This window comes from Pipistrellus kuhlii, unplaced genomic scaffold, assembly GCF_014108245.1.
Source record: "Pipistrellus kuhlii isolate mPipKuh1 unplaced genomic scaffold, mPipKuh1.p scaffold_m20_p_9, whole genome shotgun sequence".
NCBI classification, from domain to species: domain Eukaryota; kingdom Metazoa; phylum Chordata; class Mammalia; order Chiroptera; family Vespertilionidae; genus Pipistrellus; species Pipistrellus kuhlii.
The window spans coordinates 31,519,027-31,546,190 of NW_023425595.1; the positions used below are offsets into that span (position 1 = coordinate 31,519,027).

At 40.7% G+C, this 27,164-nt stretch overlaps 3 protein-coding genes across 3 annotated transcripts; 1 reads left to right on the forward strand and 2 right to left on the reverse strand.

Annotated features, from left to right (window-relative positions):
* Positions 1-5,880: 5,880 nt before the first annotated feature.
* Positions 5,881-6,930, reverse strand: LOC118712880 (olfactory receptor 52M1). Its single transcript, XM_036427123.2, has one exon. The coding sequence runs from the start codon at positions 6,928-6,930 to the stop codon at positions 5,977-5,979; it is 954 nt and encodes a 317-aa protein (XP_036283016.1). The 3' UTR covers positions 5,881-5,976.
* Positions 6,931-17,786: 10,856 nt separating this feature from the next.
* Positions 17,787-18,740, forward strand: LOC118712450 (olfactory receptor 52M1). Its single transcript, XM_036426165.1, has one exon. It carries the CDS (start codon positions 17,787-17,789, stop codon positions 18,738-18,740), a length of 954 nt encoding a protein of 317 aa, XP_036282058.1.
* A 5,856-nt stretch (positions 18,741-24,596) lies between these two features.
* Positions 24,597-25,598, reverse strand: LOC118713471 (olfactory receptor 52K1). Its single transcript, XM_036428074.1, has one exon. It carries the CDS (start codon positions 25,579-25,581, stop codon positions 24,637-24,639), a length of 945 nt encoding a protein of 314 aa, XP_036283967.1. The 5' UTR covers positions 25,582-25,598; the 3' UTR covers positions 24,597-24,636.
* Between the last annotated feature and the right edge of the window lie 1,566 nt (positions 25,599-27,164).

Consider the following 27,164-nt stretch of genomic DNA (forward strand, 5'->3'; position numbering starts at 1 on the left):
GATACTAACACAGTTGCTCCCTGGTTAAGATGGTTTTCAGAAAACTCTGATCAAGAGCTCTCTTAAGACACTTCCAACACAGAACCAGCCTCTGCCTTCAGTCCTGCTATGACATTCACATAAAAACCTGGAGGGCCAATCGCTGAAGAAAAGCTTAGATAAGTCACTTAACTCCAAGAAATGGACCGTAAGAGATGTGAGGATTTTCATTCTTATTTAAAGGATGGGAAATACACAATCCAAATTAAAATTATTTAAAAGTAAAGGCAGTAATGTATATTATGGAGCCTTTGTGTTTATAATAACCCTATGCCTCCCCTCTCCAACCAAATAAAGATGCTTTCAATCAGGCCTACTGCTCTCTTATAACTCCTGTGGTCTCCGAAAACTTTCTCTCCATTGTACCATGGTGGAACTTACCCCTTTTTCTACCAAAGTAGTCATGTGCCCCCTACTCTCTCCCTCTCTCCATCCTCTCACCATTTCCAGAAGGTGATCTTGACATCAGAAGTACCCACCTGACTTGCCCAGACCTTTAAATGGAATGGAAGGCTTATCTCTCCTTTCTAGGATGACCCTGGCTTTCAGACTTATCAGCCCAACACCCAGTCCCAGGTCAGTTACCTACATTCCTGGAGTTTTCTCTATTCAACATCCTCTGATGTGTCCTCATGTCTTTTACTCTAAAGAATGGAGACTTATACAGGATCCTTCAAGAGCAGCTTACAATCAAATATGAACAACAGAGAGTCATTGCCACTTTCAAAGATGTCCCACTGCGAGCCTTCTTTCCTCTTTAGATTCTCTATCATCCTGCTTTTTTTCTGGACACCCCAGCTCCCTTTGGCCTTTGCCCATTAGCCAAACACTGTAACTCCTCCAGAGACTGGATTTTCTCTGTGCTCTGTCCCCTGAGGTTTTCCAGATTGCAGGAGGAAGCAGATGCTTAGTGGATAAAGAATCTTTGTTCAAGTCCTCAGAGGGTACCTAAGAGTGAGAAGAATGTGGAGTGCATTCTGAAAAGAAAACACCTAAATTAGATTTGTGAAGGCCTGATATGTGCCAAGACCTTGCTGAAGGCTTTTCCCAAAGATGATCTCATTCAATTGCCATAACCTTCTAAAGTAGCTGCCATTATTACATCTTCATTTTGTAGACGAAATTGAGGAACAGAGGTCACAAAGCTAGTAAGCCAGAGTCAGGATTCACATTCTAGCAATCATAATTCATTTCATTGGTACAGAACTCTTCACACTGATAATATACATAATCTCTCAAAGACCACTCCATTGTTCAGTTCAGCTCCTCAGTTCTACCTGGGGGCTTGAGGTGGGCTTCGCTGTTTCAATATTTCTCATGTGTCTCTATTATAAAGTCCTATTTGAAAAAATAAAAATAGAGTGTAAGGAAATCAAGGAAGATAAGCTTTTCAAACTAAAGGAAGGGCAAAGATATGAAAAGACAAAATATTCTCCAAACAGAGAATAAACCAGAGAAGGTAGAGCATAGGGTAAGTACTTGAAAAAGAATGAAAATAAATGAGGCCAGAAAATAAATGAGGTGCATGGTTCATATCTTAAAAGTCATGACTTCTACCTGGACATCATCACAGAGCAGAAATAAAGTGAAGAGAAAGAAGCCAACAAGCACAAGATATAAGATTAATTTTTTAATGGCAAAAGAAGTAGAGCCATATGGAAATATGAAAAATCTGGAGTTGATGCTACCTGTTCCCAGTGCCCCAGGTCCTCAGTGGAGATACAGTTACTAGTGATGGTGATTGGTGAGAGGCCTTTGTTTCCTTTAGGGGGGGGGGCAGGGGAGTGTTTCATGCCTTCCTCAACCTGACTCATCACAATCCTAAAAATGGAAGTGGGTGATTGAAGTCCAATTTACTAGCCTAAGGTCCAGTCTTCAAACCTGTGGGAGAACTAGTCCCAAAACTGCTGTACTTAAATGTTTAAATTCTTTAGCCTATGAGTTTCTGTTGCCTATAGGATAAGTCAGAGAACAGGCCAGAGCATAAGCATAATTAACAACAATGTGGGATATTGATAGGAAAGGTGGGCAATCAGATGAAGAATACAAAGGAGGTGCCACCCAAATGGCCCCAGCATGATATGAGGCTAAACTGTGACAGACTAATGGGATAGATGGATCACTTCCTTCTGGGATTCAACCTGCTTCCTATTAAGATATCAATGGCAGGAGTGGATCCTCATAAACAGGGTGTGGCCTTAAACTCACCACACCCAGAATCATGGCAGAAGGGTTTCAAAAAGAAGAAGAAGCATTCCCAAAGGATGATTACTCAACAGAATAATGATACAGAGAAAAAGTATTCCATATATCAATAGAAGCCAGAGCTTTCAACATCTTTGATTTCCCACCCTTTGGAATATAATAAGAAAGATTAAATCTACAACTCACTAGGCCAAAGTTTTATTTGAACATGACACCTAGGCATAAGGGCCAGTGTCAGGCTTGTATGTAGGTGTGTTTGCATTTGTATATAAGAGTAAATGCAAGTAAGTGTTGACACACAACCACTTTCAATCACACAGCCCTTTTCACTTGAGCTGCTTTTCATTAGGACCCCAGGGAAAAATTTCACTTTGTGCCAGAGAATCCAGCCACAATGCCACCCAATGAAAACAGTCTAGAAGATTTCAGTTGCTTCTTTAGAAAAAGCGTCTCTTTATTATAAAATACAGCCAAGTTTTCCATTCAGCAGAATAATTCTCCTTACAGTTGGTTCAGTGTAACAAGTCTCTTGCGGTCAGGATTTAGATAGGGTCACATCAATTCTTATGATCTTTGGCTTTCTGTCATGAGACTCTTTACTTCCAACTCTCTACATGCATCCTTCCTTAAGGTATCCATTGCTAGAAAGCTAACCAATAAATACAAACAACACTTAAGTGAGCATTTAATTTGTCTTTCCAAATGTATCTGTTTCTCATATTTATTTTATATTTGAATCAAAAGCAGTACTAAAAAAATGAGAAAGTGAATGTATTTTTGTTATAATATCTGTTCACATTGCATCTCATTAAATTTTACTTATATTTTAGTCTTAATGTTGATTATATTTTAAAATTATGACTTTTGTTACATCTGTCTCATGGTTCCTTTCTTTTTCTTTTTTTATTGATTTCAGACATCAGGTTCAGGAAAGCTAAATATCATGATGAAATGAAAATTAGAGGTATTAGAAAAAACCTTATATAATTAAGAGGTAATATGCAAATTGACCATCACTTCAACACACAAGATGGCCACCCCCATGTGGACACAAGAGGACTAGCAGGGGAGGGCAGTTGTAGGCAATCAGGCCAGCAGGGGAGGGCAGGTGGGGGCTACCAGGCTTGTAGGGGAGGGCAATTAGGAGCAACCAGGCCTTCAGGGGAGGATAGTTGGGAGGAACAAGGCCTGCAAGGGAGGACAGTTAGGGGCAACCAGGCTGGCAGGAGAGGACAGTTGGGAGGGACAAGGCCTGCAAAGGAGGACAGTTAGGGGCAACCAGGCTGGCAGGAGAGGACAGTTGGGAGGGACAAGGCCTGCAGGGGAGGACAGTTAGGGGCAACCCGGCTGGCAGGGGAGAGCAGTTATGGGTGACCAGGCCAGTTGGGGAGAGCAGTTATGGGCTATCAGGCCAGCAGGGGAGCAGTTAGGCTTCGATCAGGCTGCAGGGGAGTGGTTAGGGGGTTTTCAGGCTGGCAGGCAGAAGTGGTTAGGGGCAATCAGGAAGGCAGGCAGGTGAGAGATTGGGAGCTAGTAGTCCTGGATTATAAGAGAGGTTCCAGATTGGAAAACATCCCCAGGCTGAGGGACATACACACACACACACACACACACACACACACTGAACTCCCCTAGTGTGAATATAATTGGAACCCTAAGTGATCATACATTTTGGATATCCCAGTCGTGGGGCAAGTAACTGGAATACCCAAAGAAAAATCAGAAGTCACTTTTGTGGTTATTATGTAGTGGTCTTTCCTTTGCACTTGATTACCTCCTTTTGTGTCATGCCCAATGATAGTGTTTTGCATACCCAAAGCCCAATAATTGCAACGTCTTCTTGCCTATTTTGTTTAATGTGTTATGGAGTTTATGATCAGACTTTTTTTTAAATATATTTTATTGATTTTTTACAGAGAGAAAGAGAGAGGGATAGAGAGTTAGAAACATCGATGAGAGAGAGTTATCGATCAGCTGCCTCTTGCACACCCCCTACTGGGGATGTGCCCGCAACCACGGTACATGCCCTTGCCCGGAATCGAACCCGGGACCTTTCAGTCCGCAGGCCGACGCTCCATCCACTGAGCCAAACCGGTCCCGGCATTGTGATCAGACTTGTAATGAATCCAGCTCTATCCTTTGTCATCCTTCTGGGAAGAGAACACTGAGAGGAGACTGCTTTGTTGATCTGTGCACTCCCAGTTTGGGGAATAGGGTACAGCTAATGTCTGCTGTGTTCGAAATGTTAAATGCACAACCATTCAGACCTTGAGGAAAAGGCCTTTCAGCTCTTTCACAGTTAAGGAAAATGAGGATCAAAGAAAGAGTAGAAGCTCTGGAGGGTTTTTGTTTTTGTTTTTTTAAGGCTTAATTATTACCTCTTATAAACTGAGTTTACCTTGGACAATTAATTGTTTTACCACTTTTGGGAATTTCAGTTTCATCTGAAATTTGGGGAGAGTAATTTCTGCCCTTTCAGTGTAGTTATAAGAATCACATTAGTAATTTTAAATTCATAGAATTTAAATAGCTTAGTGCTTTATATATATTATCCGTTTTCTACCTGGAAGGTAAAGCCAATGTTCCTATAAATGCTAGAACTCATAACTTTATCTCACTGTGTGACCCATTCACAAAACACATTATGATCCAGGATCCTACCGGTGGGCAGACCCAGGGACTAAGGAGTGTTTCTGTGAGAAGGAGAAGGTGTTTCTTTCCATGGAGCCCTCACAAGATTCAGGCCACTTGATGGGATCAGGCCTGCAGAGAAAATTGAGAGCAATGTTGAGACATGGTCTTTTGCCTCATTTCCTTCATTGAGCTGATATTTTTTTTCAGGCCACATTCTTGCATGAGTGGAATTCCCCATACCAGTCAGGCATATAGATCAGTGTTTTTTTTCTAGAATACTTAATGCTTTATTAGTACATGCATCTTTAGCAGATTCTTGATTATGAAAATACTTTTCTTGTAGCTCAGACCATTTTAATAAAATGACCTCAGATTTATATTTATTTACTTTTAAAAATATATTTTTTTATTTATTTCAGAGGAAAAAGGAGGGAGAAAGAAAAGGAAACATCAATGATGAGAGAGAATCATTGATCAACTGCCTCCTGCACACTCCCCACTGAGATCAAGCCTGCAACCCAGGCATATGCCCTGACTGGGAATCTAACCGTGACCTCCTGGCTAATAGGTCAATGTTCAACCACTGAGGCACATTAGTTAGGCTGACCTCAGATTTTTAGGACTTATATTAAAACATACACAGAAAACAGAGTAGAGAGTATTATATAACACCACAATATATTATAATTTCTAATCAAACCATTTGATCCACGCAGCTTAAACTTTATGTGCAGTTTATAAAGTAAGAGTATCCTGTCCTATTTCCTCATGTATCAAATGTGAATACTACTTACCTCATAAGATGTCAGGACATTTGTAAGAATTACACGATATGTAATTGCTGAGTAAACATTAGTTGATATTTCTATTACTGATACTGTCCTTGTTTTACCTTCCACATCTCAAATATCCTACAGTTATTAAACAAATATCTTTTCCTCTTAGAATTCAGAGCTGTACATTCTTTCTTCGCATTCTTTTAGAATTATTAAAGCTGGAGACCACTGGGCTTAGCATTTCAGACTTCTTGAAGTTCCCATTTGGAAGGCTGCCCATATTTAAACACATGCACTTATTTGAGAGAGGGGAAAGGGGTAGTCATCTGATCATAGTTTGTATCTTCAGGATTTGAAGAAGCCGCTCTCGGATCTGCTTAGTGCGGACAGCATAGACAATGGGATTGAGGATTGGAGGAATGAGGAGATAGAAGTTGGCCAACAGAGTGTGGACTGGAGGAGGCACCTGGTGACCAAATCGATGAATGAGGGAGGAAACGGCAATGGGAACATAAAAGACCAGAATTGCACAGATGTGGGAACCACATGTCCCCAGGGTTTTAAGCCTGGCCTCAGGGGTGGCCAGCCCCATCACAGCTCTGAAAATCATCACATAGGAGGTAGCAATGGCCACTGAGTCCAGGATCAGCACCAGAAAGCCAATGCCCAGCCCATAGACATTATTGATCCTGCTGTCACCACACGCCAAGGTGACCACAGCCATGTGCTCACAGTAGGAGTGCATGATGACGCGGGCTTTGTACAGGGGCAGCTGCAAGCGAATCATCATAGGCAGAGGTCCAATGTAGAGTATACCCCGGAGGAGGGCAGCCAGTCCCAAACGTCCCACCATAATATGAGTGAGCACTGTGGTATGATGCAGTGGGTCACAGATGGCTACGTAGCGGTCAAAAGCCATAGCAACAAAAATGCCTGACTCGACCGTGGCAAAGCAGTGAATAAGGAACATTTGGGTCAAGCAGGCATCCAGGCCAATGTCACCAGCACCAAACCAGAAGATTCCCAGCAGTTTGGGCATGGTGGAAGTGGAGAGAACCAGGTCAATGACAGCCAGCATGCACAGGAAGAAGTACATGGGCTGGTGCAGGCTGCGCTCTACTCTTACCACAGCCAGAATGGTGATATTCCCCACCACAGCCACCAGGTACATGGAGCCAAAGGGGATGGAGAGCCAGATGTGCAGGGACTCCAGCCCTGGGATGCCAGTGAGCTGGAAGGAGCTGGGTACCGAGCAGACATTATGAAAAGTGAGCATAGCTATTCATAAATGAACCTTCTCCCTTAGACCCCAAAATGCAGTAGAACTTTTTTTCTAGAAATAAAAGACAAGAGGATTTTATTCTTAAGTCCTATAATAAAGAATAAGATCATTGATAAGATGCCATAAACTTCTTTCTCAGATGAAATTATAAAATGTCACAGTGTAAATGTCATATTATTGTTATTATAGTACTTACAAATTTACCAAGCACAGGCCAAAATACATATTTGATGAAATGTCTGAACATCTTTTTGTAATATAGTTCTCAAGGAGTAATGTTCTTGCATCAAGGAATGAAATGACCTAAGGCAGACAAGTATCTAGTCAGTCATTTAACTCTTCAGAACTGTGTAGTATCTCCCAGGATCATATTTTGCTTCAAAGCGAGGATTCCTTGAAAGAAGAGACATATTAATGTTGAGAAATACAAATAGCAATTAATTTTATTCAGCACTTTTTATGTCATGTCATTCTTACAGTGTATTTTTTTTTCAGGGTCTAAGAGATACCAGAATGTGTTCCTATGTACTATATTACAGGAATGTCAAGGACGAGAAGAAGCTTTGTCTTCTATATTTTGAACCAGTTGGGTTGAATGAGCAGAGTAGTTAGTAAGTAGTCTGGGCTTTAGAATTTCCCAGATATGGTGTCAGATCCTGGTAATAGGAGTTTAGACAAGTTACTTTAACTCATTAGATAAATACAACTAACTTCATTCCACAACAGACTTAGGCCATTGTGACCTAGAGAAGTCATTAAATGCTTTCTAATTTAATCTGACACAATAACACCAAGCATTATATCTTTTTAGAATAATGTGCAAAACCCTGGGGAAAGGGCAGAGGGTGGGGTGGGAACCTGGTGGAGGAGAGCAATGGTGGGGGGGGGGGGAGGAACATTTGTAATAATATGAACAATAAAAACTTATTTTAAAAAAAAAAGAAGCAACCAATAAATACACACACACACAAAAAAAAGAATAATGTGCAAAACCCAAAATACATTCAATCAACTCCAAAGAACTCTAGAATGCCTGTAGCTGAAGGGAGCCATGATTCTGGAGGATAGCAACCTATGTAAATCTGTTGTGGTGACTTTATCCCACAGAATTCCTCTCCATAAACTGTGTTTTCACCATCTCAGGGTTCTCATAGATCACTACAAATGGAAATAGAGACAGTGATAGCAGTAACAGTAAAGTGAAATACTACTCAGCCATTAGAAAAGATGAAATACTGCCATTTGTGAATATCATGCTAAGCGAAATAACTCAGACAGAAAAAGTTAAGAACAATAAAAGGGGACTTGTCTATTTTACTTTTACCAGTTATTAACTGACTTTTATAACTTTATGTTATACTAAGCAAAGGTGTAATAATGTGGAGAATGTTGTTTTACTCCAGGAAAACAAGAGTCCTTGAAGTGGAAAAATAGGCAGGACTTGACATGTGACTATGCCTACTGTTCCCATGCTTGCAGAAATTACTCTCCTGTTAGTGAGGAAACTGTGTTAGCAGTTTGTCTTCCCTTCTGATGCCATTTGTGTCTCATCACTACTCAATCACACCCTGGGGCAGTTATTCCCTTCTAGATTTGGACCTAAAAGTCTTGTCATCTCACAGCCCAAATTAAATATGAGGCTAAATTTGTATGCATAACGAATTAGGGGCATATGAGTTCTCTTGAAAGCAATCAGGCCTCATCTCACAACTAGAGAGATGTTCTTCAGCTGCTAGATGGGGGTAGGCTGACCATTGGTGACCACTCATTCTTCCCTATGATCCCAATACTCCTTATCTATGTTTCTGTAGTCAGAGCAGCCCTCACACCTTAAACACAACAGAAGGAGGCTACTGTACCTCCTTTTCAAGGTTACCGTGAGGGTGTAAGGAATCACGGAAGAACAACCTCCCACCTGAATTCTACCCAGGTACATTTGCCAACATCAACCACAGCTTTTACCATTCCTCATCCTGCCTCCTACCCTCCAACAAGGCTGAATTTTGTCCATTTCCTAACGGTATCATGGTCTTCTGCCTCTTGAGAATTACCTATGCTCTTTCCTGATGTTGAAATATTCTCATCTTCTCCACCTGGCTAATCCTTACATGTGCACCTTGCCACAACTTAGATGTCACCTTTAAATGGTCTGCTCCAACACTTACTCTCTGCTTGGTACCTGTCTTTGTACTGCACACATAATGCTCTGAATTGTCTGATTAAATGCATGTTTCCCCAAACAGAATGTGTTCCATAAGAACAGAAAGCATAGCCGAGACCGGTTTGGCTCAATGGATAGAGAGTCGGCTTGGGGACTGAGGGACCCGGGTTCGATTCCGGTCAAGGGCATGTACCTTGGCTGCGGGTGTATCCCCAGTGGGGGGTGTGCAAGAGGCAGCTGATCGATGACTCTCTCTCACCGATGTTTCTAGCTCTCTATCTCTCTCCCTTCCTCTCTGTACAAAATCAATAAAATATATTTAAAAAAAAAAAAAAAAAAAAAAAAAGAACAGAAAGCATGCCTTCTCTTTTTCTCTAGTGTAATCCCTTTGCTAACACAATGTCTACACATGTTGAATGAGAATAAAATATTGTACCTACTTAAAGCACCCGGAGATGTTTTCGGAAGGACTTGAATTGGTGTTAGTGGATTAAAGGCCTTTTTAGCCTTCTTGTGTTTGACTCTGTGGACTCCACCCCTTTTAAGTCCCACTCTGAGAGAATTCCTTCCTTCTAAATCTTATCTTGGAGACTTATACAAGAGCACAAGCTAAGTGTCCCAACTGTTCATCCTTATAGACTGGGAACTCTTCCTGATGACCCCTGTTTCTTTCCTAAAATCCCCTTTATAAGATGCTCTTACCTGGGCTGGGTAGTGTCAGAGAACAAGAGCCTGTGGCTCTGCAAATACCTCTGAGGCCTGGCACATTATAAGCATTCTATTCAGGGCTTGAGAGAATTCCACCTGGACTCATAACCTTCTCACTTCCCTCAGTGGAGAAGGAAATAGCAGGCTTTTTTGTGTCTTTGAGAGAGATTAGCTCTCATAAGCCTAGAAGAGACATTCTAATTGTCTTTTTCAGATAAGGATGGACACAGAACCTAAATTTAGGCACAGCTATCCCTGCTATGTCAGGGTTGGTCCAGAGAAGTCTAAGGAGACAGACCTAATTGAGTCTGATCCCTTGGGTCCAACTCCTGCTCTTGCTCGTTGCTGGCCTCCCTGGAATCTGAAGCTATTCTAAGGACACCAAATAGAAATCAGAAAGGCCTTTCTAAAGGAGGGATGAAGAATATCCTTGAGATTAGATCTCAGCCTGGAAGCAAATCTCTAACGAAGTTTGATATCCTTACAGCATTTGAGGGTGATGGTAGAGTCTTGAACTAACGTTAAGACAAATCCCTAAGGCTATTCCCTAAAAACTAGATACAGCAGACTTCTCCCCAGTTTGGTTTACATTTGTGGTCTTGTGGGTTGAGCAGCACATCTCTCTTACATCTTAACCTAACCTTCCCAACCTAACGTTCCATTCGATAGAAAGAAGAGAAGCCAAATGGAGAGAGCAGTTTCTCTTGTATCTTAATAGGATCCTCATGGTTTGCTGGGGCATTACGCTTTAGGATGCATGTCAAGACATGGCCTTTGACGCACCAAAGGTTTAAGTTTGCAAGCCAACACAGCTACTACCAAAGGCCTTCTCTACACACGTACCCACTATGTAACTTTGAGCTCCATTGCTTTAAGGATAAAGTGAGAATAATGCCTGTCTCTGGGTAGTTCTTTTTTTTTTTTTTTTTTAATATATTTTATTGATTTTTCACAGAGAAGAAGAGAGAGGGATAGAGAGTTAGAAACATCGACGAGAGCCGAAACTGGTTTGGCTCAATGGATAGAGCGTCGGCTTGGGGACTGGAAGGTCCGGGTTCGATTCCGGTCAAGGGCATGTACCTTGGTTGCGGGCATATCCCCAGTGGGGGGGGTGCAAGAGGCAGCTGATCGATGACTCTCTCTCATCTATGATTCTAACTCTCTATCTCTCTCCCTTCTTCTCTGTACAAAATCAATAAAATATATTAAAAAAAAAAAAAAAGAAAAAGAAACATCGACGAGAGAGAATCATCAATCAGCTGCCTCCTGCACACCCCCTACTGGGGGTGTGCCCGACCAAGGTACATGCCCTTGCCTGGAATCGAACCCAGGACCCTTCAGTCCGCAGGCCGACGCTCTATCCACTGAGCCAAACCGGTCCCGGCTCTGGGTAGTTCTTATAATTGAGTTTTTATTCATTGAGATACTGGATGGAAAGAAGCTAAAAAGAAAACAAACATATTAGGTGCTTAATAAACAGCATCCTTGTTGTCAACATGATTGCTGTTGTTTTTGTGTCTTTGAGAGAGATTAGCTCTCATAAGCCTAGAAGAGACATCCTAATTGTCTTTTTCAGATAAGGAGCTCAGATGGTCAGAGCAGGGGTAATGTAATAGAATCAGTACAGAAAGGATCTAATTTTCAATTCCTATACCCCTTTCAGAGGATCTGACTTCTCTGTAACCTCAGGAAAAGCTAGGAATTTCTAGACGCTTTCTACCTGCTCCCCAACCTTAAATTTTACATCCTATGTAAAACTGCTTTCAGTTGCTGCAATATACATAGTTGTTTATTCTTTTTATGCCTGTGCACATGTTATACCCTCAGTCAAGTAACGTAGGAATGCCATTCCATACAGATTCATATCTAGCTTTTGAAAATTGGTTCAGTAATCACCACCAACTGAGCTCTGCCTTTAAATTGAAAATGTAATTGTAGGTAAGCTAGGATGTTTAATACCTGGACGTCTTGTATAATATTAAAAATGATAAGTATTCAATAAATCAAATCAATTAGACTTGAATTATATTGTTAAAGGTTCATGTAGTAAGGCTTCTTCCTTTAATAATTTGACTTTATGTGCCAACTCTCAAGACAACCATAAAATAAGCCAGTCAGAGAAAAACAAATATCATATGATTTCACTTATATGTGAAAACTAATGAACAAAATAGAAATGGACTCATAGATACAAAGGAAAAAACTGATGGTTCCAGGAGGGTATGGGGCTTGGGGTACTGGGTGAAAAAGGTGAAGGGATCAGGCAGTACAATTTGGTAGTTGCAGAAGAGCCACAGAGATGTGGTCTGCAGCATAGGGAATATAGCCAGTAATGTCAAGATAACTGGATCTGAGTGATCCCCTTCTAGGAATATATATTAAGAAACCCGAAACCCCAATCAGAAAGAATATATACACCCCTATGTTCTTAGCAGCACAATCTACAATAGCTAAGATCTGGAAACAGCCCAAGTGCACTCCAGGAGATGAGTGGATAAAAAAAAAGTTCAGTACATTTATATCATGGAATACTATGCAGCAGTAAAAAAGAAAGAATCTCTTACCCTTTGAAATGCTAAGTGAAATAAGTCAGTCAGAGAAAGCCAAATATCACATGATATCACTTATATATGGAATCTAAGTAACAAAGTAAACTGATGAACAGGGTAAATCCAGAGACACGGAAGCATGGAACAGTGTGTGAAATCCCGGAGAGAAGGCAGGGCAGGGTGGGTGGAAGGTAATTAACCAAAGACCTTGTATGCATATATGCATAACCCATGGGCACAGATAATAGGGTGCTGAAGGCCCGGGGTGGGGGTGGAGGCAGTCTGGAGAGGGTTATTGAGTGGGGGAAGGAGACATATGTAATACTTTCAACAATAAATAGTTATTTTGAAGAAGGAGGAGGAGGAGGAAGAAGAGGAGGAAGAAGAGGAGGAAGAAGAGGAGGAAGATGAGAAGGAAGAGGAAGAAAGAAGCTGGAATAAAACAACTGGATCTGGCCCAGGTGGGTGCTTGTGTCAGCAGGGGGGCCACTCTTTAGTCTGCATGGTGTTCCAACCCCTTTAATGTACATCTGGAACTGGTGTGGAATGGTATTGAATGTAAATTGTGGTTGAAAATAAAACAAAAAACAAAAATAAATCAATATCCCAGAAAAAAAAGGATAACCTTTTAAAACTTATAGAGTTATGCATATGAAATATGCAGAAGACCATTAAATTAATTTTCCCCATAGAATAATATCTTAAATCTATAATAAAGAAATCAAGTGCAGCCGAGACCGGTTTGGCTCAATGGATAGAGCGTCAGCTTGGGGACTGAAGGGACCCGGGTTCGATTCTGGTCAAGGGCATGTACCTTGGTTGCAGGCACATCCCCAGTAGGGAGTGTGCAAGAGGCAGCTGATCGATGACTCTCTCCCATCGATGTTTCTGGCTCTCTATCTGTCTCCCTTCCTCTCTGTACAAAATCAATAAAATATATTTTAAAAAAAAAATAAGAAATAAAGCTAGTTTATTAAAAATAATAATAATAATAATAAAATAAAAACCTCAGGCTTAGGGAGAGAAGAGTGACCTGGGGCCAGCCAAGAACCCCATCAGGAGAATAGAAATATAAATTTATCATCTAGTCCTAGGAGGTGGAATGGGATAAGGAATGAAAATTGCTCCCAAGGAGAATAACTGAAGGTCCCAAGGGAAGGGCACAGGTTTCTCTGTGCAGCCCTTGAGAAATAACTGTCTATTTTCAGCATCTGGATAAAGAGGGAGGGACAGCAGAGAAAATAGTAAAGAGATGGGAGCCATGCCCTCCCCCTTGCCTGTGAACTAAATGCGTCCAAGCATCCTGAAAAGGTGACCACTGTAAGAAACAAAGCCTACAGCTCTGTGGACGGCACCCCAGTGGGTAAGTATATCCAGAGATGGAACCAAAGTCATTGGAAACACTCCAATTTTCAGAAACCACATATGTCTTTTGGTCCATCCAGGGCTTACCTTCTTCACAGTTCTAGTCAAAAGTTGAGGAAATAACTTGGCAAATTTTGACCTAGATTATGAATCAAGGAAGAGGAAATATCCCAAGGTTTTCTCAATGCTTTGTTGCCTAGTGCTCGCCATAGCACAAGGGAAAGACTGGACAATTCCAGCCAGATGTGACCTCTCGCCTTCTGCTCAAGTCAGGCAAGATCTCCTGAGCTGATCCTTACACGATAAACAGGTCTCTTCAATTGATTATATCCATGTCTTAAGGTCTATCCATAGAGCTGGGGAAGAAGGAGAGCACTGTGTCTGTTTTCTGCGGAAGAGGGCAAAGGACTGAGGGGAGGGATCGGTTAGGAAGAGAGTGCACTTATCATCTGACCACACACACACACACAGTTCAAGCATTTTTAACATAGCTATCACTCCCTTCATTTCAGGCAGGGAAATAGAATAGAAAGTCAAGGTAGAGAGATTGCATTCCCTAAGTCATGTAGCCAGGAACAGTGAAGTTAGTATGTGAACCTAAGTGGCTATTACTTCTAATCCATGTTTATTTCACCATAACAAAATGTCTCTCAGGAACCTCAGACCCACCGTCAGAATGCTTCTACCAGGACTTGAAAGAACATTACTCGTGTCCAGGAACGTTACTAGTGCCCTTATGTAGGCTGACACAGAAAACATTTCTCTGAAATATTCTAGGTGAAGTAACACAACTTAGGTGCCACAATCTAGATCAAACCACCACTCAAGGTGCCAATTATAAACTTGGTGGGTTTTATTTTTATACATATGTTCACATTCTCTTTGTCCCAGCCTAAGACAGTTTCGCTGATTAAACTGGGTCTAGCACAAATCTAAGTTATAAGACAGGGTTTAACTCAATCCTATGAACATTGATTGTTTTGTGATGAGTAGCCACTACGTTGAGTAATTAGGCCCCTTTCTACTTTAGGATGGTGGTTCATCACAATATTTTCAGAGATCACTTCATATATCCTCCCTGTTATGAGACAAAATTGTTTATTAGCTATTGTTCCGCCTAAATCTCTGTTCCATCTATACAATTCCTGGACTTTTAAGGCATCCTTTAGCACATTCCATGAAACAGAGAAACACAGGAAACTATTCCAACTTGCAGAATGTACATTTCTGGCCTCTCCCCTCCATGAACAGTAGAATCCAGGGAAAAGAAGTTGTTGCTATGTACCAAGAGTCTCACACCTATGTTGTTTTTTCTTTATACTTGTTCTTACAGTTGGTATTCTCATTTTTCATAATATCGATAAAATGACTTGGCCTTAAGAGGCTAGACACTTCCCAAACACTGAGTAAGATGAAGCTCTGGCGTGGGAACACTTGTTTACAAGATGGTGAAGCTGGTGCCTGACCTGTTGCTGCCTCCCGAGATCTCTTTCCCTTTTCTATCTTATCCTGTAGATTCACAGAAACTTCTCCTTTTTTTTAACATATTTTATTGATTTTTTTACAGAGAGGAAGAGAGAGGGATAGAGAGTTAGAAACATCGATGAGAAAGAATCATCGATCAGCTGCCTCTTGCACACCCCATACTGGGGATGTGCCCGCAACCAAGGCACATGCCCTTGACTGGAATCAAACCCAGGACCATTCAGTCCGCAGGCTGACGCTCTATCCACTGAACCAAACCGGTCTCGGCAGATTCACAGAAACATCTATTTGATCCCAAGGAAATTATTTCATACATGTATTCCCTCATTAGCATATTAAGTACCCAATTCACAGAATTGTAAAGTCGGAGTTAATATAAGAGAACATTTATGAACCATTTTAAAATTTATAAAACTTACTCTCTCTCTCTCTCTCTCTCTCTCTCTCTCCTCTCTCTCTCTCTTTTAGCACCCAAAGCCTGAACCAGAAATAAGAAAACGTGTAAAAAACTTAAAATCATGTTGGTGCATGAATTGAGAATTCATGAGGTTACATGGGGGTATTTCTTATGCTTATTTGCTTTGAAAATATATTTGCTATTTATGTTTTAGACAAGAATATTTGAAATGTGCATGGCTTATTTGAGACAATTGGGGAGAATGCATTGACTATTGGCCACTTACGCTGGTATAGACTAGAGCTACAAAGAAGGCTGTGTAGAGGAGAGGTGATCTGCGACAGGCCTTGAAGAATGGAGGAAATTTGCCTGGATAAAAGTCAAAAGGTGGTGAAACCTGTCAGCAAAAACATGGCTATTTGAAGGCACCCTGGTGAGTGAGATCATGGGAAGTCTGAGACTTGACTCTGCTGAGTATCTGGTGGAAAACATGAGGATGTCAAGCTCAAGGCAGAGTAGGATGCAAATTAGACTCTCAGATTCTGCACCCCAAGGATGTGAAGCCATAGGAGCCATTGCTAGATGCTTAGCAAGAGGTACCTAAAGGGCAAAAGAGCAAGGAGTTGGACAGGTGGTGGCCAGTGCTTTCATGCCGACCTCTTTGTCTCTTCAAAGAATAGGAAACAGTCAACAGGATCCTTTTCATTGATCACACACTTCTTTTTTTTTTTAATATATTTTATTGATTTTGTACAGAGAGGAAGGGAGAGAGATAGAGAGTTAGAAACATCAATGAGAGAGAGTCATCGATCAGCTGTCTCTTGCACACCCCCTACTGGGGATATGCCCACAACCAAGGTACATGCCCTTGACCGGAATCAAACCTGGGTCCCTTCAGTCCCCAAGCCAATGCTCTATCCATTGAGCCAAACCGGTCTCGGCTGATCACACACTTCTTGATCTCTGTCAGTCTATTCTTTTTTATCACTATCATCAAATAATGGGACTAAACATCCAGTGAGATTTGCTCATAAAAAGATACACCTCTTCTTTTATCTACCTCAAATTATATACAATGCTCAGATTCTCAGAAAGTTTAATAGGGTCTGTCCTTAAACTAAACATTTCTTAAGGAACTATATCGGTTCATCATCTTTTTAACCAAGAAATCTAGGCAGCCATAAATGAGAGACCTTTTTCTTTGAAATATTAGGTTTCATGTCAAGTATCTTTGAAGAAATCAATTTGATTTGAAAATATAACCAAATCAGTGTTAAACCTTTAGAGAAAAGGGAATTGCACTTGACTAATATAAGGGCACAATTTACTAAGGAAAATTTTTTTTATTGAGTTCTAATAATTTTTAAGATTATTTTAAAGCTCTTGACCATTTAAAAAAACAACACCACAATATACATACAAAAGGAAAAGTCAAAAAAGGGTGTATTTTTACATTAAAATGTGTCTTTAAATGCCACACATATCTTTTTAAATAATTATATCAGAATATACCTCCTGCCATGCCCTCCCTTACTGAAATATATAAACATCTTACTATGTAAATTATAGCTCTAAAAAGGTTATAAACATAATTCTAGCTCATTGAATGCATGTACTAGAATTTAAACAGTGCTTTATTTTTGAATATATATTTCTCCCAACTTTTTATTATTATAAAATCAATAATTACAAATAGCTAATCATTGTTTGCTGTTAATGTTACCATGTTACTATACTGTATATACAGTGATAAGAGAAGTATATGCAGACACTGAGCTAAACACATTACATAGACTTACATTTAATCATGGCTCATAGAACTTTTCTGTATTTTTCCATTTCTTTTAAAAAAAAAAAATGTTTCCAAAAGCAAAATTCATTGAAGGGGATGAACATTTTGGGGACTTCTACAGTGGGGTAGGGTAATTTAGCAGTAGAAATCATGAGCATGCCTGTTTCTACATTTACCAGTAGTGGGTGTTTTTATGCATAGTCTCTTGTAAATATGTCATATGCCAATTTTCAAAAACGCACTTAAAATCCTGCTTTATTATAGGTTCCATCAGTTCCCCAGGATGGAAAAAAAAGAACTAGTAGCCTACGGTTTCCAGAGTCAATATTTCTCATAGAAGTAAAAATCTAAAAATAAGAGCTTTTGTCCTCTGGCTACTTCACACCCTCAAATATGTTTGTGTCTAACAATGCCTGCTTGGTGCCTACTTCTTTCTGGCTCACTGGCATCCCCGGGCTGGAGTCTATGTACATCTGGCTCTCCATCCCCTTCAGCTCCATGTACTTGGTGGCTGTGGTGGGGAATGTCATCATCCTGGCTGTGGTAAAGGTGGAGCGAAGCCTGCATCAGCCCATGTACTTCTTCCTGTGCATGCTGGCTGTCATTGATTTGGTCCTGTCAACTTCTACCATGCCCAAACTGCTAGCCATCTTCTGGTTTGGTGCCCACCGCATTGACTTAGATGCTTGCTTGGCACAAATGTTCTTCATCCACTGCTTTGCCACAGTTGAGTCAGGCATCTTCCTTGCCATGGCTTTTGATCGCTATGTGGCCATCTGTGACCCACTACACCATACTTTGGTGCTCACCCACACAGTGGTGAGTCGCTTGGGTCTGGCTGCCCTCCTCCGTGGAGTACTCTACATTGGACCCCTGCCCCTGATGATTCACCTGAGGCTGTCCCTTTACCGGACCCAGATCATTGCCCACTCCTACTGTGAGCACATGGCCGTGGTCACTGTTGCATGTGGTGACACAACAGTCAACGACTTTTATGGAATGGGTATTGGGTTCCTAGTATTGATCCTGGATTCATTAGCCATCACTGCCTCCTATGTGATGATTTTCAGAGCTGTAATGGGACTGGCCACCCCTGAGGCTAAGCTTAAAACCCTAGGGACATGCAGTTCTCACATTTGTGCCATCCTTGTCTTCTACATCCCCATTGCTGTTTCCTCTCTCACTCACCGTTTTGGACATCATGTGCCTCCCCATATCCATATCCTTTTGGCCAACTTTTACCTCCTAATCCCACCCGTCCTCAACCCAGTTGTCTATGCTGTCCGTACCAGAAAGATTCGAGAGAGACTTCTCTACATTCTCAAAGCAGGGGCTCATCCCAAGTGACGATTCTGCACCTATAAGGCAGGTAGATATTTGGTGATGGAAGGAAAAGGCTCTGACTGAGGCAGCCAATGCAATAAGGCCCATGCAACTGGGTCTTACTGGAGTTGTGGAGATAAGGGTCTATGACAAATGCTAAAATATATTCTGTTTGGCCATGGATTTTCTGAAGAGGGTAACATCCAACACATATGACAGTGGAGAGAAATCAAGAAATAAGTTTTTATACTACAATATCCCTTTTCCTATTTGACTTCATCAAATTATGCACAACCACAGAACTAGGATTATTTTTATTTTTGATGTTTTTTGGTTAAAGGATTTCTAGTTTCTCTTTGGAGAATGTTTTGAACAATTTCTAGAAGGTAAAATTATCCAACACCTTCTTTTTAAATATGTTTTTATTGGTTTTTAGAGGAAGGGAGAGAAATAGAAAGAGAGAAACATTGATGAGAGAGAAACATCATTGACTGGCTGCCTCCTGTACACCTCCTGTTCAGGATCTAGCCTGCAACCTGGGTATGTGCCCGGACCGGGGATCAAACCAGTGAACTCTTGGTTCAAGAGTCAATCAACACACAACTACTAGGTAACACTGGCCAGGCTACCCTAATACATTCTTGAAGACTATGTACAAATTCTGTCAGCAAAGGCCTGGGAAAATTCCAACTGTGTTGGCAAGCTCTCCCAATCCTTTTGGCTTGCCCCAGAAAAGACCTTTTGTTGAGAATGGAGGCAATATGAATGTTAGAAATCTTAACCTAATAGGACCTTACTGCTCATAGGAGTTAAAGTCCTCAAGCCAGATAATTTCCCCCATTTAATAGATATATGGAAATGTAATATCCCACATCTTCTCCTAATGATAGAGTTCATTGGAAGCAGATGGGAGGAGACAAAAGGATAATTTGGGATTTTATTTTGGAGCCCTTGAAATGGCATACATGAAGGACAACAACTATACTAAAATAATAAAAGGACATGAGAAGGTCACAGTGGGATTGACTTAAAAGAATTAGGTAGAGAATGGAGTAAAGGCGATGAGAATAGAGACACATTGGTAGATACAAACCTTGAAATAACTTCAGACACCAGTTTTGTTTTTTGTTTTTTTGGTTTTTTTTTACAGAGAGGAAGGGAGAGGGATAGAGAGCTAGAAACATCGATGAAAGGGAAACATTGATCAGTTGCCTCCTGCACACCCCCTACCGGGGATGTGCTCACAACCAAGGTACATGCCCTTGACTGGAATCGAACCTGGGACCTTTCAGTCTGCAGACCGATGCTCTATCCACTGAGCCAAACTGGTTTCGGCTTTGGTGAATTCTTGCTTCATACTTATTTATTTTATATTATTTTAACCCTTTTCTTTTTCTTGATCATAGAAATTTCATAATTAAATTACTATTCCAGGCAAGAAATCTAAGAAATGATGTTAATGCATGAAAAATGAAATGAAGTAATCACTATTAATTGTAGTTATTCAGAATTACATGTCTATTTCAGTTCTAGACTTTAAAATGCACATCTTACCTCCTTGTTTTGCCTACCATTCCCCACACACACACCCCAAAAAAGGAAAAATTAGGAACTTAGGATATCTCAAACTCTTTTCTAAAATTTAGCTAATTTCAAATTTCTATTTCTTTATAATCCTATTCCTAAATCTAAGGTTGGTTGGCTCATATATATATTTTCTCCATTGTTTTGGAATGAGGGTTGATCCTTCCCCCATCTTCTTATCAAGGGCCCTGGAAGTGCCAAAACCAAGCCCACTTACAAAAGGCTGTGTTCTATGAACATAATTTTAGTGCCAAATGTTTTTAGTAGGAATCGATAAAGAGATACTATAAAAATCTCAGTGATAGAAGCTTATTTTACAAAATATCTCCTGATCATGATCCTAGGCTTTGGAGAGAAAAAAGAAAAAGTATCACTAGAACTGATGCTGAGGAAATGACAAGAAAATTTTGTCATGGAATGGCTCTTTGACATAATGCTTAAAGTTCATTTTTACTGTGTAAGCAGAGAATATATATGGAGATCTAGGGCTTTTAATCTGGACTTAGTTTTAATCCTTCTAAATGTAATTAAATTTCTGACCAAATCCTCTCAGAAACCTCACAGTAAAGTGTTTCTCTTTGGAAATCTGCTGGGTCTACCTTAGATCAAGACCAAATATCAATCAACTCTAGCTTCTTTATGTGGATGCCATTGAATGATTGGGGTAAAGAAGAGAAAATGCCATCTGTCTGTATGGTCCTGGATACAGGGATAAGCACCCGTGACAACATCCATTCCTATCAGACTCAAGGCGTGAACTTGGTTATAGTAGAGCATTTAATTCCATTGTCAACTATACTCATTGCTGGGCTCTTTCATGGTGAAGGGGTTATCTCAGAACAAGATGGGAGGGAATGCATAGTGGTGAATGCAGTATAGGGAGCTGACAGAAGTCCAATAATTGAATCTCTCTCTTATTCAAAGCCAACATCTTACTTCTTCACACAAATATCTCTGTTCCCTTTTTATCACCCGCCCCAGAGTGGGAGTAAAGGACACTCTCATCAGTCTTTTTTGAGTCTGCAAGACTTCATAGAAAAGTGAAATTGGGAAGCAGTTGAGGGAGGAGTCATTTTTATAATTATTTGTAAAGGGTCATATGGCACAGGTGGTTAAGGACTTGGGCTCTGGAATTACAGTAATGACAGAGATGGATCTGAATCAATAACTGTCAGACTTTGGATGTGTTGCACAATCTAAGCCTCAGTTTCCTCTCCTTGAAAATGATACTAACTCCTTATGGGTTTGTCATAATCTGCATATATAAAAAGCCAGTGGCTCGTCATTACTATGACCACTGTGGCCAGCAAACCGGTTTGATCAAGAGGTGGAGCCAGCCCCTTCCCCCAGCTGGCCCTACCCCTGATTGGCCTCCTCCACCCCAATCAGGGACAGGACTGGCCAGCCAACCATCCATGGCCCCTCCCCCAGGCCACAGGCCCCTGATTGGCACCCCCCACACTTTTCGTTGGTGGGGCCAGCTAACCCACTTCCCACAGCCCTCCCCATGGCCTGCCCTACTCCACAACCCCAATCAGGGGCAGGGCCTGCTGGCTGATTGCTCATGGCCCCTCCCTCCAGCCTTCTCAGCCCTGATTGGTCCTAGTAGGAACTGATCTCCTCCTCCCAACAGGCCCAGCCCGAATTCACCTTGATTGGGGCTGGCTGGCTGGACCCCATCCATGCACAAATTTATGCAGTGGGCCTCTAGTGATGTAATAAGATAATGAATCTAAAATGCCAGTGCCTGGCATAAAGAAAAAACAACTTTCCTCTTAAAAATAATAGTATTTTATTGTGCAATAAAAGGCCCAAAGAAGAATAATAAGGCAGAAGAGTAGCTGGAACTAGTTCTTGGGAAAAACAGATAATGTCTGTAATTGTGCCTCAGTTAGAAATACACCAGCTTCCACTCTGGAAAACTCTGTTCTTGGCTTCTTTGTAGAAAGCCATAACAGAGCCCGCTTTCTTCTGTTCTCCTTGGCCACCCAGCACCCACTCATGTACACCTCTGGCTTTCCAATTAGTGATACTCACATAACTAGTCTTGTGACAGTAAAAGGCTAAGTACCTCTAAATAGTTCCTTGTATAGCAAACAGAAAATTTATAGTACAGATTTAGTTGTGAAAATATGTCATTGATTCAGGGTTATGTTTTTGTTTTCACAATAGGATTTAGAGTAAAAATAAAATCAAAGTGTTATAGAAGATAGCACTTCTGACCAAATCCAGTCCACTTTAATTATTTCATAGTCCATTTCAATATATAATTTAGTCTGATACAGGTTCAAAAATTTCCCCAGGAGTTTTCCTATCACCCTCTTCCTTATGTTAGATTTAAAACTGCAGTAGGGGATGAATGGGTTTTTATAAATTACCATCGTGGCCAGTCACATGGGAAAGGACTGTCCCTGCTTCCTTGTATCTTATCTGGGCTCTGACCCCAGACACATCTTGTGCTGTAATTTGGTGCTTCTTCACATTGTTACCTGTGGGAAATGACCTCCTTCTACTACAATAGATTCTCAGATACTGTTGATTGAATGAGATTGCTGTCACATCCCCACAAGTCTGTGGCAGTGTCCACTCTGAATCTTTCTAATGCTCATACCTTCATTCCAGCTATAGGACCCTGTGCTAACTGACCAGAATGATCAGTCTTACTCTTTAATGTTCAATTGTGAGAGTTTTTATAAGGAGACAAAAGCAGACAGAGAAGTGAAATTCTTTTTCAGGATATGCTAGACAAAGAAATAGTGGATTTTCATCTTTTTTCTTTTTTTATTTAAGTACTTGGAATCTTGAACTGTCATGCAAGAACTGACATTGATTGGAGTGCAAGAAAGAACTCACCATCCCAGAAAACAATTCCGAAATCTCAGTAGTTTACAGAAAAAACAACAACAACAAAACCTTCTTTGCTCCTGTTACATGAACACTGAGGGCCAGTTGTGGCTGTGTTCCAGGCAGTGATTTAGACTCATAAGTGCTCTGTGTATCTTCTCTTCATCATGGGTCTAGGTTGGAGGGGGAAAAAACTCGTGAGAAACATACTGATTTTTGTAGCAGAGGTGAAAAGCAAGAGACACTGAGTCAAACCACGCAAACACATTTTTTTTAATTTATTTTTTTAATCAATCTTTATTGTTCATATTATTACAAAGGTTCCTCATTTTTTCCCCCTCCACCAGGTTCCCACTCCACCCTCCGTCCCCTCCCCATCTCCCATTGTCCTCATCCATAGGTGCACAGTTTATGTTCAGTCTCTTCCTCCTTCCCTTTCCCCATAGTAAATCCCTTTTCAGACAGTAAATCAGTTACTTAGCATTTTCTCATATCAATAATACCTCCACATGCCCAATGATACACTTCACACAAAAGACATTTCCAAATAGGTCAACCAGCCTCATCCAGGCCCCAAGTTTCTGGTTATTGTGACACATTTCAAAGCCATTCAAATTCCATTGGCCAAAGGAAGCCATAGGAAGAATTAACATCCCTAGAGTAAGGAAATTCCCCTTCAGGGAGAAAGGAACAGGATAGTAAATATCTGTGAACAAGAATAACCTATCACAACTACATATTGTAACTATTTTCTTCTTGAGCTTCAGTAGTCTCATCTTGAAGAGGGGAGTACATTGCCACAGTCTATTCAGCTCTTCTATGAATTCATATAATAAATATTAGTAAAGATTTTGGAGACAAAAGGCATATGCATGTGAGAAGTAAATTACCATAATATAATTTTTTATAAAGTGATATCCCAAGACTCCTTTGTTAATTGTGCAATAAGGAATTGACCATTACTATGGGTCAGAAAAGAACTGACTTAATGGAAGGAATAAGTATCCTTAAAAAAGGAGCTGTCCAACTGTAAAGCCACTACAACAGTAGTAGCTAAAGATTGTCAGAGGCTGAAAACCACTTATCAAAAGAGATAAGGAATTATTTCCAGTACTATAAGTGGTTTTAGCCTTTTGGTAACAAAATTTGGGTTCAATTCCTCACTCACAGTCTGGATAAAGAGTTCACTCAGTCTCAGCCAATATTCCTACTATCTTTCACTGATATGACAATAGCATTTTGGAAGGCTCTTTGTTTTCTTTAACCATGTGATGCATCTATGAAAATAGGAAGGTCAAACCTCTGCTATCAGACTATATGACATACCTGTTTTGTTTTTACTGGTAGATCTGTGAGATTAGCACTTTATTTTCCTTGTCATTATTGAGAATTAACAAACATGGAGACTCTGCAATTCTCCTACTTGAAATATTTCCTCTATGCTTTAATCCACCACCCACTCAGATTGGTGAGTAAGGAAAAAAGAATGCATCTACTTAGCCTTTCTCCGGAATAGATTGAGCACATGATCACGAATCTGTTTGGTCTTGACCCCATAGATGATGGGGTTGACCATGGGTGGGAAGAGCAGATAGAAGATAGCCAAGAGTATGTGTACATGAGGGGCAGCTCGGCGAGCCACACGATGCATGACTGAAGAGATTACAACAGGTGTATAGGTAGACAAGATGGCACCTATATGAGACACGCATGTCCCAAAGGCCTTGTAGCGGGCTTCCTGAGAGGCAAGCTGTAGAACTGCCCGAAGGATGAAGATATAAGACAAAATAACAAAGAGTAGATCCAACACCACTATAAACATGGCCACTGCAATGCCATAGATATTGTTGAAGCGAGTGTCCCCACAGGCCAGCCTTACCACAGCCATGTGCTCACAGTAGCAATGGGCGATCATGGGTCCTCGGCAGTAGTGGAAGCGTCTGAGCAGAAAGGGGAGTGGAGTCATTAGTGTCACAGCCCGAGTTATAGCAGCCATACCAATCTTGGTGATAAGGGGCCTGGTCAGCACCGTGGTGTAGTGCAGTGGCTTGCAGATGGCCACATAACGGTCAAAGGCCATGGCCAGCAGCACCGCTGACTCCATGATGGAAAAGGAGTGGAGAAAGAACATCTGGACCAGGCAGGCATAGAAGTTGATCTCTCGATCTTTAAACCAAAATATAGCCAGCATTTTAGGAAGTGTTGTAGAAGAAAGGACTAGATCAATGGTTGCCAACATGGCCAGAAAGAGGTACATAGGCTCATGGAGAGCTGTATCAGCCTGGATAATGAAGAGGAGGGTGCTGTTTCCTAGCAGGGCCAGAATATAGGCAAAGCAGAAAGGAATAGAGATCCACACATGCAGGTGCTCCAAACCTGGAATTCCTACCAACAAGAAGACAGCTGGATGGGTTGAGGTAATATTGGAAGCTGACATGACTTCTGGAAAGTCCCCTTGTCAGTTTTTATGGGCCCTTTCACCTTCTATATATACCTTCTTAGGAGAATTAGCTCTTATTTTCATTGCTAGACCTTAAACATAATCAGTTATTAGGCCTCATAGAAATGGAAAAGCATAACCCATGTTTCATTACCTCAAGGAACTTTAACTTTCATTGAGTAGATAGAATGTTAAAAATGATTAGAACTGATATCACAAAACAGCTTTCATAAAGGAATGGAGAGAAGGTAGTGTTTTCTGTGTTTGGAGTGATGTCAGGAATACCCTGTTAAAAGAAGTAGAAATATGTCTAAACAAATGCATTTCTTTAGAACATACATTGGTACCAAAATACATGATAATCAAGCTAAGCTCACAACCACAAAAGCCAATTTCTTGTCCTGAAATCTCAGGTTTGGGTGCTTGTATAAGTTGAATAAAGCCTGCAATTTCTAATGTCCCTGTTAATTGCACAGTTTGTATATTTTCTCTAGTACTACACTATTGGATAGGACTGCTACTAGCCACATGCAGCAATTTATATAAATTCAATACCTCAGTTATGCCTAACATTTTATAAGTGCCCAAAGTCACGTGACTAGTGGGACCATACTGGATTTTTCAGATACAGAACATATTCATCCTTGTAGGAAGTTCTACTAGAGAGAGCTATTCTCAGATATGTCTTCCAGGTCCTTTCCCCATCCACAAATTTCTGTAAATATAGCCCTACCTCCAACTTCCTAAGAAAATAAGGATCCTCTTCTTCTGGTTCTCTTCCATCTAAATTTATGTTAAGCTCCCTATTCATGTGGCTCTCCCTCCAGTCTTCTAGCTCCCTCATTTTCATCACTGAACTCATGTTTAGCAAAGCTGATCTCTGACTTCCATATTAGTGCCCTTTGTTAATCTTTCATCTTTCCCTCTTCTCTTGTTGATTTTTCTCCTCTGTCAAATCCTTAAACATTGGAGTTGCCCAGTTTTTACACAGCCATTTTTCTCTTATAGAATTCAGTTATTGTGGTTTTTATGAGCATTACATAAGATTATGTATTTAATACAGATTGAGATAGCCACTGTGGAAAGCAATATCAAGTTATATAAAAAAATCAAAAGTGGCTCGGCCACCATGGCTCAGTGGTTGAGCATCAACCTATGAACCAGGAGGTCATGGTTTGATTCCCAATCTGGGCATATGCCTGGTTTTGGCCCAGTTCCTTGTGTGGGGCATGAAGGAGGCAGCTAATCAATAATTCTCTCTCATCATTGATGTTTCTAACTCTCTCTCCCTCTCCATTCCTCTCTGAAATCAATAAAAAATATTTAAAATAATAATATTTTTTAAAATGAGAGAGGAGCTGGATGGAAGAAGAGTCAGCAAAAGAGACTGAGAGTGGGAAACATCAGAAAAGTTTCCAAGATGATGTGTTGTCCTGATAAGTTATTGAAGGTAGCGGACTAAAGAGGTGGAAATTATTACCGTGCTAAATGCTACCAATAAATCAAATAATTCCAAAATAAAACAAAAAATGGGCTTGTATTTAGAAGTGCAATGGGTTGGATACCTTGGTAAGAAAAAT